General features: G+C 34.1%; 1 protein-coding gene across 20 annotated transcripts in view; it reads right to left on the bottom strand.

Annotated features, from left to right (window-relative positions):
* The window catches only part of CADPS2 (calcium dependent secretion activator 2), a 465,193-nt gene that overhangs the window by 70,483 nt on the left and 379,851 nt on the right, over positions 1-14,859 (bottom strand). For 14 of the 20 annotated variants that reach the window (XM_036230978.1, XM_016125157.2, XM_016125153.2 and 11 more), the window contains 2 exons: positions 11,153-11,256; positions 9,526-9,534 (listed from right to left, as the gene is read on the bottom strand). In XM_036230978.1, coding sequence (XP_036086871.1) covers positions 9,526-9,534; positions 11,153-11,256 — 113 coding nt within the window. The remainder of the gene's footprint in view (positions 1-9,525; positions 9,535-11,152; positions 11,257-14,859) is intronic. The other 6 variants (XM_016125160.2, XM_016125166.2, XM_016125169.2 and 3 more) reach the window with 1 other exon arrangement.

Here is a 14,859-nt window from a genome sequence, read left to right as displayed (position 1 = left end):
ATCCTAGTATTAAATATAAAAAAGAAAAGTATTCATAATAACTACTTTCACAAAAAAGTGTTAATGTATACACAGTATAGAAAAAATAAATTCTCACATCAATAACACAATCTGTGTGGGGAGAAGTAAAAGTGCAGGGTTTTTGTATGTGATTTAATTTAAGCTGTTATCAATTTAAAATAGACTGTTAAAAACTCTAGAGTCCAGTTGAGAAGTAAATCCTTACCAATCAATAATTACTTTAAATGGAAATGAATTAAACTTCTTGAACAAAAGATATAGAGTGATTGAGTGGATAGAACAAGATCCAACTATATGCTGCTTACAAGAAACTTACTTTAGATTTAAGGACACACATAGGTTGAAAGTGGAGGGCTAGAAAAAAATATTCCATACAAATAGTAACCAAAAGAGAACAGAGATGTTTATACTTAAACAAAATAGTCAGTAACTGTCACAGAGATAAAAGTTCTTCACACAATGATAAAAGAGTCAATGCACCAGGAAGATAGAGGAATTCAAAAAAAAATATATACACACACACATACACATCTATCTATCTATATCTATATCTATATCTATATCTATATCTATATCTATATCTATATCTATATCTATAGCTATAGCTATATCTATATCTATATCTATATCTATATCTATATATCTATACATATATACATACACACACATATATGTATGTATATATATGTATGTAATATATATATACATGCACCCAACATTGGAGTATCTAAACATATAAAGCAAACACTAACAGATCTAAACCCAGAAGTAGACAGCAATACAATTACAATGGGAGACTTCAATACTGCTCTTTCAATAATGGTCAGATCATCCAGACAAAAAAGTTAAAAATTAATATGGAAACGGCTGACTAACGGCAAACTAACACTATAGTTCAAACAGGCCTAACAGACATACACAGAATATTTCACCAAACAGCAGCAGACTACACATTCTATTCCAGGACACAAAGAATATTCTCCATGCTAAGAACATGCTAAGCCACAAAAAAATGTTTTAACAAATTTAAGATTGAGGTCATCCTAATTATCTTTTCCAGTGATAATGGAATTAAATTAGAAATAAATAACAAAAGAAAAACAGAAAAACTTACAAATACATGGAGATTAAACAAGACACTCTTGAACAACCAGTGGGTTAAAAAGGAAACCAAAAAAGAAGTACAAAATATCTGGAGAAAAACAAAAACAAAAACACAACATATCAAAACTTATAGAATGCAGTAAAAGTAGCACTAAGGAGAGAAAAGAAGAATGATTTCAATAAACAACCTAATGTTATACCTCAAGGAACTAGAAAAAGAAGAACATTAGGAGAAGAGAGAAAATAATAAAGATTAGAGCTTAAATAAATGCAATAATGAATAGACAACAGAAAAGATCGATGAAACTGAGTTAATTTTTTAAAAGGTAAACAATAACAAAACTTTAGTTAACTAACAAAGAAAAACGAGAGAACACTCAAATAAACAAAATCGTAACTGGAAAAGGAGACACTACAACTGATGCCACAGAAATAAAGTTGATCACAAGATACTATTATTAACAATTACATATCAAAGAACTGGACAAACTAGAAGAAATGAATAAATTCCTAGAAACATACAAGCTATAAAGACTAAATCAAGAAGAAACAGAAAACTTGAACAGATCAAAACAAATAAGGAATTTAAATCAGTTATTAAAAACCTCTCAACAAGAACAGCCCAGGACTATACAATATGAATTCTTCCTATCCATAAATACCAGATGTCTTTCCATTTATTTGTGACTGTTTTAATTTCTTTCATCAATGTTTCATATTTTTTGGTGTACAAATCTTTCATCTCCTTTAAGTTCATTCCTAAGAAATTTATTCTTTTCAATATTACTGTAAAAGCGATTGTTTATTAATTTCTTTTTTAAGTAATTTGTTAGTGTATGGAATGGAACTGATTTTTGATTGTTGATTTTATATCCTGTAAATTTGTTGAATTAGTTCATTTGTTTTTATAGAGTATTTATGGTTTTATACATATAAGAGCACATCATCTGGAGAGATAAATTTAATTCTACAATTCCAATGTTGCTGGTTTTTTTTTTTTTATTATTATTTATTTTTCTTTCCTGACTGCCCCAGCAAGAAGTGCCAATACTGTGTAGAAAAAAACAGTGGTAAAAGTGGGCATCCTTGCTATATTCTGAATCTATAAGAAAAGTTTTCAGTTTTCACCAAAGAATGTGATGTTAAATGTGGGATTTTCATATTTGGTTTTTACTATGTTGAGGTAAGTACCTTCTACACCTAACATGTTGAGAATTTTTTTTTATCAATAAATGGTGTTAACTTTTGTTAAATGCTTTTTCTGCATCTACTGAGATGACCCTGTCATTTTTAACTTTTTATTTGTTGTTGTTAATTGACTGATTTGTATATGTTGAACCATTTTGTATCCCAGGGATAAATCCAACCTGGTTGATTTATGACCCTTTCAATATACTGCTGAAATCAATGGCTAATATTTTGTTAAGGATTTATGCATATTCATCAATACTGGCTATAGTTTTCTTGTAGTGTCTTCGTCTGGCTTTGATATCAAGATGATGCTATCTTTATAAAATGAAGTTGAAGGTGCTTCCTCTTCCATTTTTAGAGGAGTTTACGAAAGACTGATCCTGAGCTTTTCTTATTTGATTTTGGTCTGTTCAAGCCTTCTGTTTCTTTTTGATTCAGACTTGGTAGTTTGTATGTTTCTAGGAATTTATCCTTTGTTAATAATGTCCACATGGCCCCAAATGATCTACAGATTCAGTACAATCTCTATCAAAATCCCACTGGAATTTTTCACAGAAATAGAAAACACAATCCTAAAGTTCATATGTAACCAGAAAAGACTCCAGATAGTCAAAGCAATCTTGAAAAAGAACAAAGTTGGAGGCATCACAGTTCTTGATTTCAAAATATATTACTAAGCTGTAGTAATTAAAACAATATAGTACTGGCATCAAAACAGACATACAGACCAATGAAATAGAAAATAGAGCCTAGAAATAAACCTAAGCATATATGGACAACTTATCTTCAACAAGGGTGCTAAAAATACACAATGAGGAAAAGCTAGTCTTTTCAATAAATGGTGCTGGGAAAACTAGATATTCACATAAAAAGTCATGAAACTGGATCCTCATCTTACACCATACACAAAAATTAACTCAAAATGGATTAAAGACTGAGACATAAGACTTGAAACTGTGAAACTCCTAGAATAAAACAGGGAAAAAGCTTCTTGACATTGACCTTGGGAGTGATTTCTTGGATGTGACACTAAAAGCACAAGCAACAACAACAACAAAATAAATAGGACGATGTCAAACTAAAAAGCTTCAGCACAAAAGGAAACCACCAATAAAGTGAAAAGGCAACCTAAGAAATGGGAGGTAATATGTGCACAAAAGATATCTGAGAAAGAGTTAATATCCAAAATGTGTAAGAAACTGCTACAATTCAATAGCAAAAACAAACAAACAAAAAACAATCCAGCAAAGAATTTGAATAGACATTTCTTCAAAGAAGACTTACAAATGGCCAAGAGGAATATGAAAATGTCCTCAACATCAATAATGATCATTGGGCTTTCAAACGCAAATCAAAACCACAGTGAATTATCACTTCATACCTGTTAGGAGAGCTATTATAAAGAAATAAATAATAAGTCTGTTGAGGATGTAGAGCAAAGAGAACCACTGTACACTGTTGGGAATGGAAATTGGTGCAGCCACTATGGAAACCAGGATGGAGGTTGCTCAAATAATTAAAAATGGAACTAGTATGTAATCCAGCAATCTGATTTCTCGGTATATATCTAAAGGAATTAAATTCAGAATCTCAAAGAGATAGCTGCACTGCCATGTTCACTGCAGCATTATTCATAATAGTTAAGACAAAGAGACAGCATAAATGTTCATTGATGGATGAATGGATAAAGAAAATATGGTAGTTATATATAGGGAATATTTTCCAGCTTTAAAATGAAGGAAATTATGCCATTTGCAATGATATGGTTAAACCCGGTGGACATTATGCTAAGTAAAATAAACCAGACATAGAAGGACAAATACTATATAATCCTACCTTTATAAGGAACCTAAAATAGTCAGATCCATTCAAGCAGAGAGTAGAAAGGTGTTTTTCAGAAAGTAGAATGGCTGGAGGAATTGTAAAACAGGGAAGTATAAGTGAAAGGTATAAAGTTTTGATTGTATATAATGATCAGGTCTTAGAGGCCTACGACAGTGTAGTGACTATAGTTAATGTAGTGACTGTATTGTATACTCAACATTTTGCTTAGAGGGCACATTTTCTGCTAAGTGCTTTTATCACATTCACACAAAAATATAACGTGGACTTCTCTCACTACAGTATCTGTCTTGTTTTAATTTGCATTTCTCTAATTATGAATGTTTCGACATTTTTTTTTTTCATATGTTGAAGTGTTCTATTTGTACTATTTTCAGTGAATTGTTTTTCAGGTCTTTTCCCCTTTTTAAATTTAACTTTTGGTAGTGTTATAATTTTGAACCAAATAACTACAAAACATTCACACTTCTGTGATAGAGATATTTCTGTTAAATTATTATTAAAATTAATAATTTAAAAAAGGATTCATCATACTATAGCCACATAAGCCCATATTTACTTTCGAGAACTTTCTAAGAACATGTGAGATTTATGTTTGCAAAATTTCATTTATTTTCCTCAAATGTAAATTAGATTTAAACCAGAAAAGAATCAAACCATAAAACAAAAACAAAAAGTGTATTATACAATATTGGCACATTAAGTATCCTCTTAAAAATTTATATCACAAAAATTTTGCTCAATATATTAATAAAAACATGTAACTAATTAGCATATGGTATATAGGAAAAAAACATTAACTAAAGGAAGAGTGGTGCAATACAAAAAACAGGCTTCAGAGTTAGGGACATTTTAATGTGTGGCTCTAAATTTATAACGTAAACTGTTGGAAATGGTATATTCTATGTAAACTGAGCTATTCTTTGAAAATATTATTTTTGAATGCTTTTTATTTAAATGTCTACTAGAATGGGTACATGACACATAATGTAAAAGTAATAAATAAAATAATATACACAATTTCATTACAGATATTTTGTCCTATCTGTTAGAGCTGGTGACATACAAAAAGAATCAGAGATTTTTCATTCTGAGTAGGGCAGGATAGAACTCTAGTAAAAACGCAGTTGTGCAAAGAGAGACATTGTCAAAGTCTCACTTACAGCCCACAACCAATACCTCTGTAAAAGGTTAAAATTAAGAAAATAACAGTCATGTTGGGTGGATTGTCTTAAGACTCTAAGGAAAATTTTAATATTAACTTGAAAGACAGGGCCACAGTGGGGAATGAAAGCAAATAGAAAATAATTTTCCTTAAAAAAGGAGATTTTGCTATCAACTTGAAATTTGTATTATGTTTGCAGAAGTATATATTTATGCTCCAAATTATATTTCTGATAATGTTATCCCTGATGAATGTAAACCAGTTTGTGATGAATGCTTATTGTTCTAATGATGACCAGAGAAAGCTTTAAGCAATCACTATGTTTGAAAATAAAACTCAAGAGTCCTAGGCTGTTACTTTAAGAACATGGGGTCAATTCAACACCTGTCCCCTCCTCTTCTCTGCCTGCACACTGGATGGCAGTCGTCCCATGTGGGTTGGTAGTAAAATGAGGGACTGTCTTAATTTTCTCCCTTGAGGCTCCACAGCAACAGAGATGAGAAACGCCTCTCTGAAATGCATCCCTCTGTAGGGTACCAATCAAAAGTCATGATTATCTGGTGAAAGTTATGTTGACTCTAATGTTAAGCCACTCATTAGTGTAAATGAGATGGCAGAGGCAGAAGGCAATGTTTAATTTGATTAAGAGAGAAATACAAAACCAAACTTGATTGTAATCCTTTAGCTATGCCATTTCCATCAAAGTTCTAACGATAAATAAATATTGTACAGTGAAAATAACACATGAGGCAGGCTGATAATACTTTGAAAGCTGTGTTACTGAATGTAGTTGCAAACAGGGGCAGGTAAGACTGAACACTGACACTGGAGGCAGAGGACTGAGCTTTTGAACCAAGCAGTAAGGCTTGAGTGATCACGGCCAAATCGGTCCCTTGGGTGGATTTCCATTTCCTCGTCTGCACGTTGGCAATAACAATACTTTCCTTAACCTTCCCCAGGGTTGTCGTGGAAATTCAATGAATATGAAAATCTCTTGCTGTACAAAAGTAAAAAACAAAAACAAAAACAAAAAAAACTAAACAGTATTAGGAATTACAAAAATGAGTTGACTTTCAGACAGATCTTATAATGTGAGTTTAGATGTTTCAAAACTAATAATGTATAACATGAATTGAACAGTTTCTAGTGCCAGGTACTGTTCTGAAAGCTTTGTATATGTTATCTTACTTAACTCTTTCAGATTAATGACATAAATTTCATTATTTTATATGTTATTCAACTCAGAGACATTAAATAACTTGTACAAAGTCATACAGTTGGTAAGTAACCGAGCAGTGATTAGAATCCAGGTCTAAAGACCAAGCTCTTATACATATAGCCTCTTCTTAATTAGATGTCTGTCTGTCTGTCTATCTATCTATCTATCTATCTATCTATCTATCTATCTATCTATCTATCTATCATTATCTATCATCTATCAATCATCATCTTCTATCTATCTTCTACCTACCTACCTACCTACCTACCTACCTACCTACCTACCTATCATGTTTTGCAGATCAGACCACTGTTAATGTCCTATGATTTTTTTCTTGTCAGAGCACCTACTATGATACGATTTTTTAAAAATGTCTTTTCTAATTTCTTTGAGTTCTGAGGCTTCGGTTGCTTTTACTCTCAAAGCATAAAGTTTATCATTTACGACAAAAAAAGATGATGGCTACATAAGTGAGCAAAAATAGTGAATCTAATTTTGGAATAAATTATGTGCTTATTTTTTCCCTAAGTATCAGTTTGCAATTCTATATTTTGTAGATGTTCCTGAAAGCTCTAGAGACAGTCTAGTGTTTCCGGTATCCCTCTGCCCCAATATACACATACTACACAGCAAAATGATGCTGAGGGGGCATATTCTAGAAATATTTAAGCTCCTTTGAGAAGCTACAATGGACTAGAACCTTTGAGATGACACCTAAATTACTGTCAAACTCATAATTTTTTTACAACTGTTCTGATTCACCAAAATCTCTCCCTAATCAGTTTCATACCTGAATATAAATATTGAAGTAACAAAATGAGATAATAAAATGAAAACACTTCCAAACAGATATCAGGATAAAGTACTAGTCATTATTATATATTTACAAATTAGCAAATGATTAACGAACATTTTTGGCAGGGGTATTTATGTCCATGTAATTTTGTAAAAGTCACTGCTGCAAATGGACTCCTGCCTCTGTAACTTAGCCATCTGAAAGCCACTTGTTGGTCATCTTCTAAAATGAGAGCTATTTGTTGGACCTGACATTATAACTCAAAACCTAAACCCACCCTAAAAAAAAATGTTGATTTATCTCACTGGCTATACCAATATAAATACTATGTAATTATGATTAATTCAACTGTTGAGATTATTGTACTTTAGTTAGTAGTAGGCAGTAAACAGATCTTACTCATGAATGATTTTTTATGTAATCACACTTTAAGATGTTCCTTAGACGTGCATGCTAGTGGAGAGGAATAAGGACACGAAGAAGCAAAAATAAATGGAAAACGATCAAATATTCTTTGTGTGTGTGTGTGTGTTAGAATACATCAAGAAGCATAATCTGGTTCAGCTACTGATGCTCACGGGAGTGAGCATGTACACAAATATGTGTATCCACAATGCACTCCTTTCTCTGTCCTGGCGCCACCTGGGACACAGCCAGCTGAAGTGCGGGATGAATCAACCATTTGCAGGGAACTGCTGCTAGCCCTCTAGTTGCAAATATCAAATTACTGACAAACATCCTTCTTGCCTACAGTGTCACCAATATGGTGGACCATATTATAGCTATAACATTTTAGGGACCTTAAATCAAGATTCTGCTGGAATAATAAGCAACAAAGTAGCAGCATACTGCTTCTGTTTCCTCGCTGGGCCCCTGTACTGACACTCTCACACTCCAACCCCTTAGGTGGAGTCCCTGGACTGGCCAGAGAGCAAGGGAGGAAGGGAATGACAGAGTGGAAAGGGCCATTTCCAGGCTTGCACCGTGACCATCCCCTCTGCATTTACACCCCTGCTGTGCTGCCCAGTATCAACCCTGGCAGCAGAACCAGGAGAGGACACTCTATTTAAACAGAGAAACAAGGTGGTTTCCTGGAAAGTGCTGGGTCTGGAGTTTGGCCTGAGTCTTGCTTGACCCTGTCGCTAATGAGCTGTGTGCCTCTAGCACGTAGCTCAACCTTCCTGGGTATCAGTTTTATCATCTGTAAAATGGTGTGTGTATGTGTGTGTGTGTGTGTGTGTGTGTGTGCGCGCGCGTGTGTGCGTGTGTGTGTGTGTGTGTGTGTGTGTGTGTGTGTGTGTCTGAAGCTTTTCCATTGCCATTTGGAACTTTACGGTTTTGTCAAAGCATTTGGATGGATAGTTAGATCAGTTTTCCTGAATTTCTGGTCAGACACAGTCTAGACACTAGAATGTGGAAACGGCCTTAAAGATTTTCTGGAAAGGAGCTTCAGCTAACTTCTAAAGAGATTTTTGGAAGAAAAGCCTGAGAGGAGAGAGGTGGAGAGGCCTCCAGAGAGAAGGGAGCACTGTCTTGTAAGTAAGTTACTGTCAAAGATCTGAAGGACATGAAACCTGCTTAACTGAGAAATTGCTGAAGGACAGAAACAACCTCTTAGCCCTATAAAGTAAATTGCCAGTGTGGAGAGAAGTAGAATGAAAGTAAAAAGCTGACACATGAGCCACTTGAAGGTCTCTCGGATGCAGAAGTGTTAACCTCCACCTAGGGTGCTGAGCTGGGTGCTCTCTCATGGAGTAGAGAACCTCCAGCCTGAACATCCAGCAAAATAAAGATTGGTGTAGAGTGCAGTCCACCAAGTTACTCTGCAAATTACTTTGGAATCAGACCAATTTCCTCTCTGATTTTTTTCAGAGAAGAAGTTGGATCTTTTGATAATAACAAAAAAAAAAGTTAAAAAATATATAAATGAAAATTAATACCAAGACACTAACATCCACTCAGCTGGCCTTTATTTAGATGGCCAGTACTAAATATGCATGTAATTATTAATCAGACATATTTACAGAAACACTACGATAAAGATTTGCCTGTTCACAGAAATAGTCTTCAATTCCAAGGAGAGGCACTAAGTTGGCTTTGAAATTAACTATAATCAAATTGGAGTCTATCTTATCTACACTATAAGTTATTCCATGCTAGAAAAATAGTGGAAACAATTTTACGTACCTCTCTTCCCTGAGGGAGTCCAAGAATTTGGAAGCATTGTGGAACAAAAAGATGCCATAGTGTTACAAAGCATTTTAAAAAGAGGTCAATATAATAGTTCTATATTTCAGCACATAGTAGAGTGATATTTATGAGTTATGATTATCTCTGTACAATAAAGTCAACTATATTCTCGTGCATTAGAAAATAAATAATATTTACACTTTAATTGTTTGAATATATTACGTTTTAACTAGCATTTAGTGACTGAGTGTATATAATTTTAATTACATTTAAAAGATGAGAATCATTACTTTTATCAGTGCGGGAAAATTAAACATTATTTTTTTTTTGTGAAATGTATGTACCCATATAGATGAAATATACAGCAATTGGATAGCCAGTCAGACTTTTTTTTTCTAAACTCAAAAAGGTCTAATACTCTGATGATAATGCCTTTTAACAAAACACAAAGACAACGCATACATGCATTTTATCATATAATCATTTTCATTGTAACAGCAGTAGTACTAGCCTAGGAAAGATCCTCCTGGGAATTCATTTCAAATTATTGAAGCAGCTGTTTCTTCAGTTTAAAATAAAATATCCATAACAAGTTCACACATGACAGATGCAAGGTAAAAACTAGATTCCACAGTGTGAGCTAAAAGCAGATGTTTTGAATGATCATATTTATAACCAGATACAATAAATCTTAGTTACCTATAGTAAGTTTTCATGAATACTCTTTTCCAAGAATTTGCTTCAAATGTACTTCATGTAGTTTCTTATATTTTGGAGAACTAGGTTTCATGAAATACAAATACTCTATAAATTCTTATGTATCTGGTCTTTTTCATTCTTGCTCATTTCATGTGTTTCCTCGAGAATAAAAGCATTATTATGGCACTGAAATTTAATACATTTATATACTCCCACATTCTTTCCCCACACAGTTCAGAAAACTCTTTTTTAAGAAAAATAAACTCATGACTAGAAAGAGTGACACCTTTAAGTCTTAGAATAAGTAGTTTGCTTGGTAAATGACCACTCCCTATCTTTAGTGAATGTTACTATTATAAGTAGAACTTCTAAAAACTATAAATGATGCAGGTTTGGTGAAAATTTAAAGAAAAATTTGATAAGAATGAAAGACTAGTTATGAACATCTTCCATTTGTATTTATTATCTTATTGTTCATTACTAGTTTTTCTGGCACACATTGATTGACTTACATTTCTAAACTAAAGCAATCATGGCCTAGGGGGAAACGCAAGTGATCTGGCATCACGAATTAGGGTTCGTTTTCCAGCTTTGCTTTTTGCTAGTGGAACATTTTTAGCAGATCCCATGAGATTTTCCATGTTCCTCACAGCATGACTGTTGTCAGGAATAGATATTAAATTATATATGTGTGTGTGTGTGTGTGTGTGTGTGTGTGTAAATATATACGTGTATATATATATATATGTATGTATGTATAATTCCTTTGTAATATATAGGATTTACATTTTCAGGCAATGCACATGTTTTTAGTTTTCTACAGGTAAATGCCAGATGTTTATCATTCTATGGGCAGGCCAGTGGTCTTCTCACTATGACAAAGTATTATGTGTCGTTTTATACAGGAGTTAAAACAAGTCATCACCTCTGCATGATGCTCTTCGTTTTGTTGTAAGACTTCGATGCAGAGCTCTGCTAGATGAAGAACTTCTTCCAGCTTTCTAGCAGGAGTTGCCTGGTTCATGGTCTCTATTAGAAACAAATCAGAATAAAGTTACCTTAAAAATAAAAAATAAAAAAACAACTTGCTTTAAGATGTAATGATGAGAGAAAGGGGTTGAAATCAAATGGAAAAATATATGTTTTGAGAAATAAGAGATGCAAGAAATATAAACACATTCTTTATAAAAAGAAAACCAGTTCACTAGATTGCAGGAAATATTTCACCCACAATGCAATCACAGGAAAACACAAGTGCTCTGCCATTTAATATATAAGAACTAACAGGTGCATCAGCACATTAGATGCTCAACTTCTGCAACAAACAAGTTATAATTCTCCTCAAGGTCAGAAACACAAAGAGAGCAGATACCACAGTCTTTTCCTTCTCTCTGTATTATATTATTGATACAATACCATTTTTACCAGATGAATCATTCCCAGCATTAGCAAAACCCATGCTTTTTTGTTGCTATTTAAATTCCCAGCCTACATGCCTACAGTTCATGTTATCTAAAATTCAAGAAGTACAAAGTCACCTAAAACAACTCTGACAGGCTGCAATTAACTGATTCCCTCCCCTCCTTTCCTGCCCACCTCCAACTGGGGAGGAGTGGGGAGGCTTTCTTTGAAGCTTAATGTTCTTTCAGCACCAAGGCAAACTGGTATAAAAGGCCAGGCCACAATGAGATTAAGTGCAGCTACCTGTAATTCAGTAACAAAGTAGTTGATTTCAGAAATACAAGAAACTGGCAGAAATTAGAGGTGCCCTATGCAATGAAACTGTTTCAAAATTGAATGTGAAGAATACTGTTTCCAATAACACCCTTAAAGATAAACATCTTAGATTCACGGACTCTCTCTTTGCCCCAATATGGTATGAACGTCATAAGGAAGAGAAATAAAATTTTCAGAAAAAGAGATTTTTCTATAGAACCTAAGGAGTCATTTTTTCCTTCTACAATAGCTCTCCCCCACCTCAATTCCTCCCTAAAAATTCAGCCTTCAATTTGGAGGAGACTCTTCCATTTGCTTTTTATTTGTTCCCAAGGTACAAGATAGTGCAATGAAACATTGTTTATGGTGGGTACCAGTTCACTAAATATTTGTTATAAGCTTACTCTAGGCCACAGGGTGATGCACAGCAGGGTCACCATCCCCCAACCCTGGTACACATCTCACTAAATTCCCCTGCAGGATGGAAAGCCGATGACAGGGATCCACGAGTATGGTGGCTCTTCAGGAAAGCCAGACGGCTGACGGCTGGAGAGCACATCTTCGAGTGTGCCTGCAACGTTCTTAGCTCTCGGAGGTAGAAGGAAGTATAAGACATGTCCCTGATCTTAAACAACTTAGATTCCAAAAGTCGCTACTAAAAGGGTACTTAGTTCTGGGGCTGAATGCTTTGCTCTTCTCTCAGAGTTCTCTATTACAGGCTCAGAAACTGGGTCTCGTTATCTTATATTCTCGATATCCTGAATGGGCTTTAAACCATGAAAAGTACTTAAGGAATGTTTACTGAGAATGCGGTAGTCTAATTTTGGGGGAAAGCATGTTAAAAATAAAATCAATACCTGAATTATTTGACTTTGTGTTGGACTGCAAATAGCTCTAATGTCACTAACACACCAAGGTGGACTAGACAGCAAGTCAGCTGTAGTCTGAGAACACTGATGAAATAACTGATGAATGCTATGTGCTTAAATTAGAGAGGGACTTTTTTGGAAAAAGTTTGCAAAATAATTTCTAATTCTCAAGAGCATATCACTATGCTCTTGAATTTCTCTATCTTTACACTGAGGGTGTTGAATTTAGTTGACGATTCTTAACCTAGGGTGTTAGGAAGAGGTTTTAGAGGGTCCTTAAAATTATATGCTAATTTTTGTGTATATAGAAGATTTTTGGAAGGAGAAGGGTTATGACTTTCAGATCCTCAAAGTGGTCCATACACCAAAGAAATGCTAAGAATCACTGAACCATATAATCTCTAAGATTCCTCTAGCTAAGAGATTTCACGCTTCATATAAATGTAGGCTTTATCTATATTAAATTACATTATTTTCATATATTTATATATGTTTATAGCATGTGTTTTTCATAAGGAAAAGATAAGGCAAAAATTTAATTGTTTTTATCGCAGAAATTTATTTTCCCTACATAGATTAGCACATTATTTCTGAATCCTCACAACCATTCTACAAATTAGGAAACTATATCCCTCATTTCTAGATTAAGAACAAGCATCTTGGAGAGGTTAGAGAAGATGTCCAAGCTCATACAGATACTGGTTGAGATGGAATTAAAATCTTACCCTTAAGTCATACCAGCAGCAATAATACAATGACTTGAATATATAATTCAGTAGAAACTTCTGAAACAGCTGAGAGTTGATTTAAGAGTTTATAAAGTTCCCATATCCTTAGCCACCAGTATGCAATAATGAAAAAGAATCCCTGAAGGCTCAAAACTTAGTTCTGTCTACATGCGATTATGTCAAAACCCGCTTTTACATTTGACACTATCTTAAGTAAAAACTCCGAGAGTACCCCGTGTCCTACTGAAATTTAATAACAGCTTAAAACATTCACTCTGCCTAGATTGAATTTACTGAGAGAATTGAAACTTTGTACTTGAACATAATGGCCACTCTAATACTTTAAATTGATAGCATTTTTCATAAGTACACTATCTATGTATACCCTCTCGGGCTGTCGCGCATTTGACAACAGCTGAGCGGTTTAATGCATTTTGTAGTCAGAACTCTATTAGATGACGAGTTTATCGGTAGCTCCATTAAAATTCTGAACACTATGAATATTTGAGAATTCCTCCTTAAAATGTTCACTTTCACTCTTTTTGCAACATTTCTACAGCATTACAGATGTCTCTGTATTCTTCAAGCTTCACACCAAGTTGCTGACTGTTGTAATACATTTCGAAGAGTGATATTTAAAACAAATATGCCCAAAGTAGCGACATTTCTTGATGAATTTCAATGCATTGCTGCTCTTGGCTATGATCTTTATTCATTTTACTTTTCTATGAAAATGCTCTTTGGCTCCTTGAAGCAATTCCTTTTGCTTATACCTCTATATTTAGGAAGAGAGCTCATTGGAAAAAAGGATGTTAGAAGACAGCCCGATTTGCTTTAATTCTGCTTCAGAGAAGGTGCATACTCTCAGCACGTTATCCTTGGCTGCCTTCCTTCCTGCGATTTCCTGACAAAGTCTCTAGTGGTGGATACACAATGATGCTCCTGGTGAAAGCTATAAGGGGACATGGAAATCAGACCAGTAAGATCACTTCAATTCCTTTTCCTCATTATAGGATATGCAAAATTCGTGATGTAATTGACCTTAACTTTTGACAGACTGGTTGTATCTGTACCTGCAGCTAAACAAGAAATAGAATTCAAGATGCTGTTGGATTGAAGAACTGTGAAAATAATCCCATCACAATACTGTCTTGTCTTCTTCTTTCTCTTGCATCTAGGTCATGATGATCAGCTAGAGTGCATCAAAAAATAATGCATGCACTCAGATTTCTTGCGTGGTTCTTCAACATGTTGAATTGCGTGGTCTTGAATTTGATTCAACAAACAGGTGCTGCATGTGAGGTACTGTATTAACAACT

Source organism: Rousettus aegyptiacus, unplaced genomic scaffold (assembly GCF_014176215.1).
Source record: "Rousettus aegyptiacus isolate mRouAeg1 unplaced genomic scaffold, mRouAeg1.p scaffold_m13_p_13, whole genome shotgun sequence".
In the NCBI taxonomy this organism is placed as follows: Eukaryota; Metazoa; Chordata; class Mammalia; order Chiroptera; family Pteropodidae; genus Rousettus; species Rousettus aegyptiacus.
The sequence above is the reverse complement of the archived record's forward strand: the minus strand, read 5'-3'. Positions and strand labels throughout refer to the sequence as shown.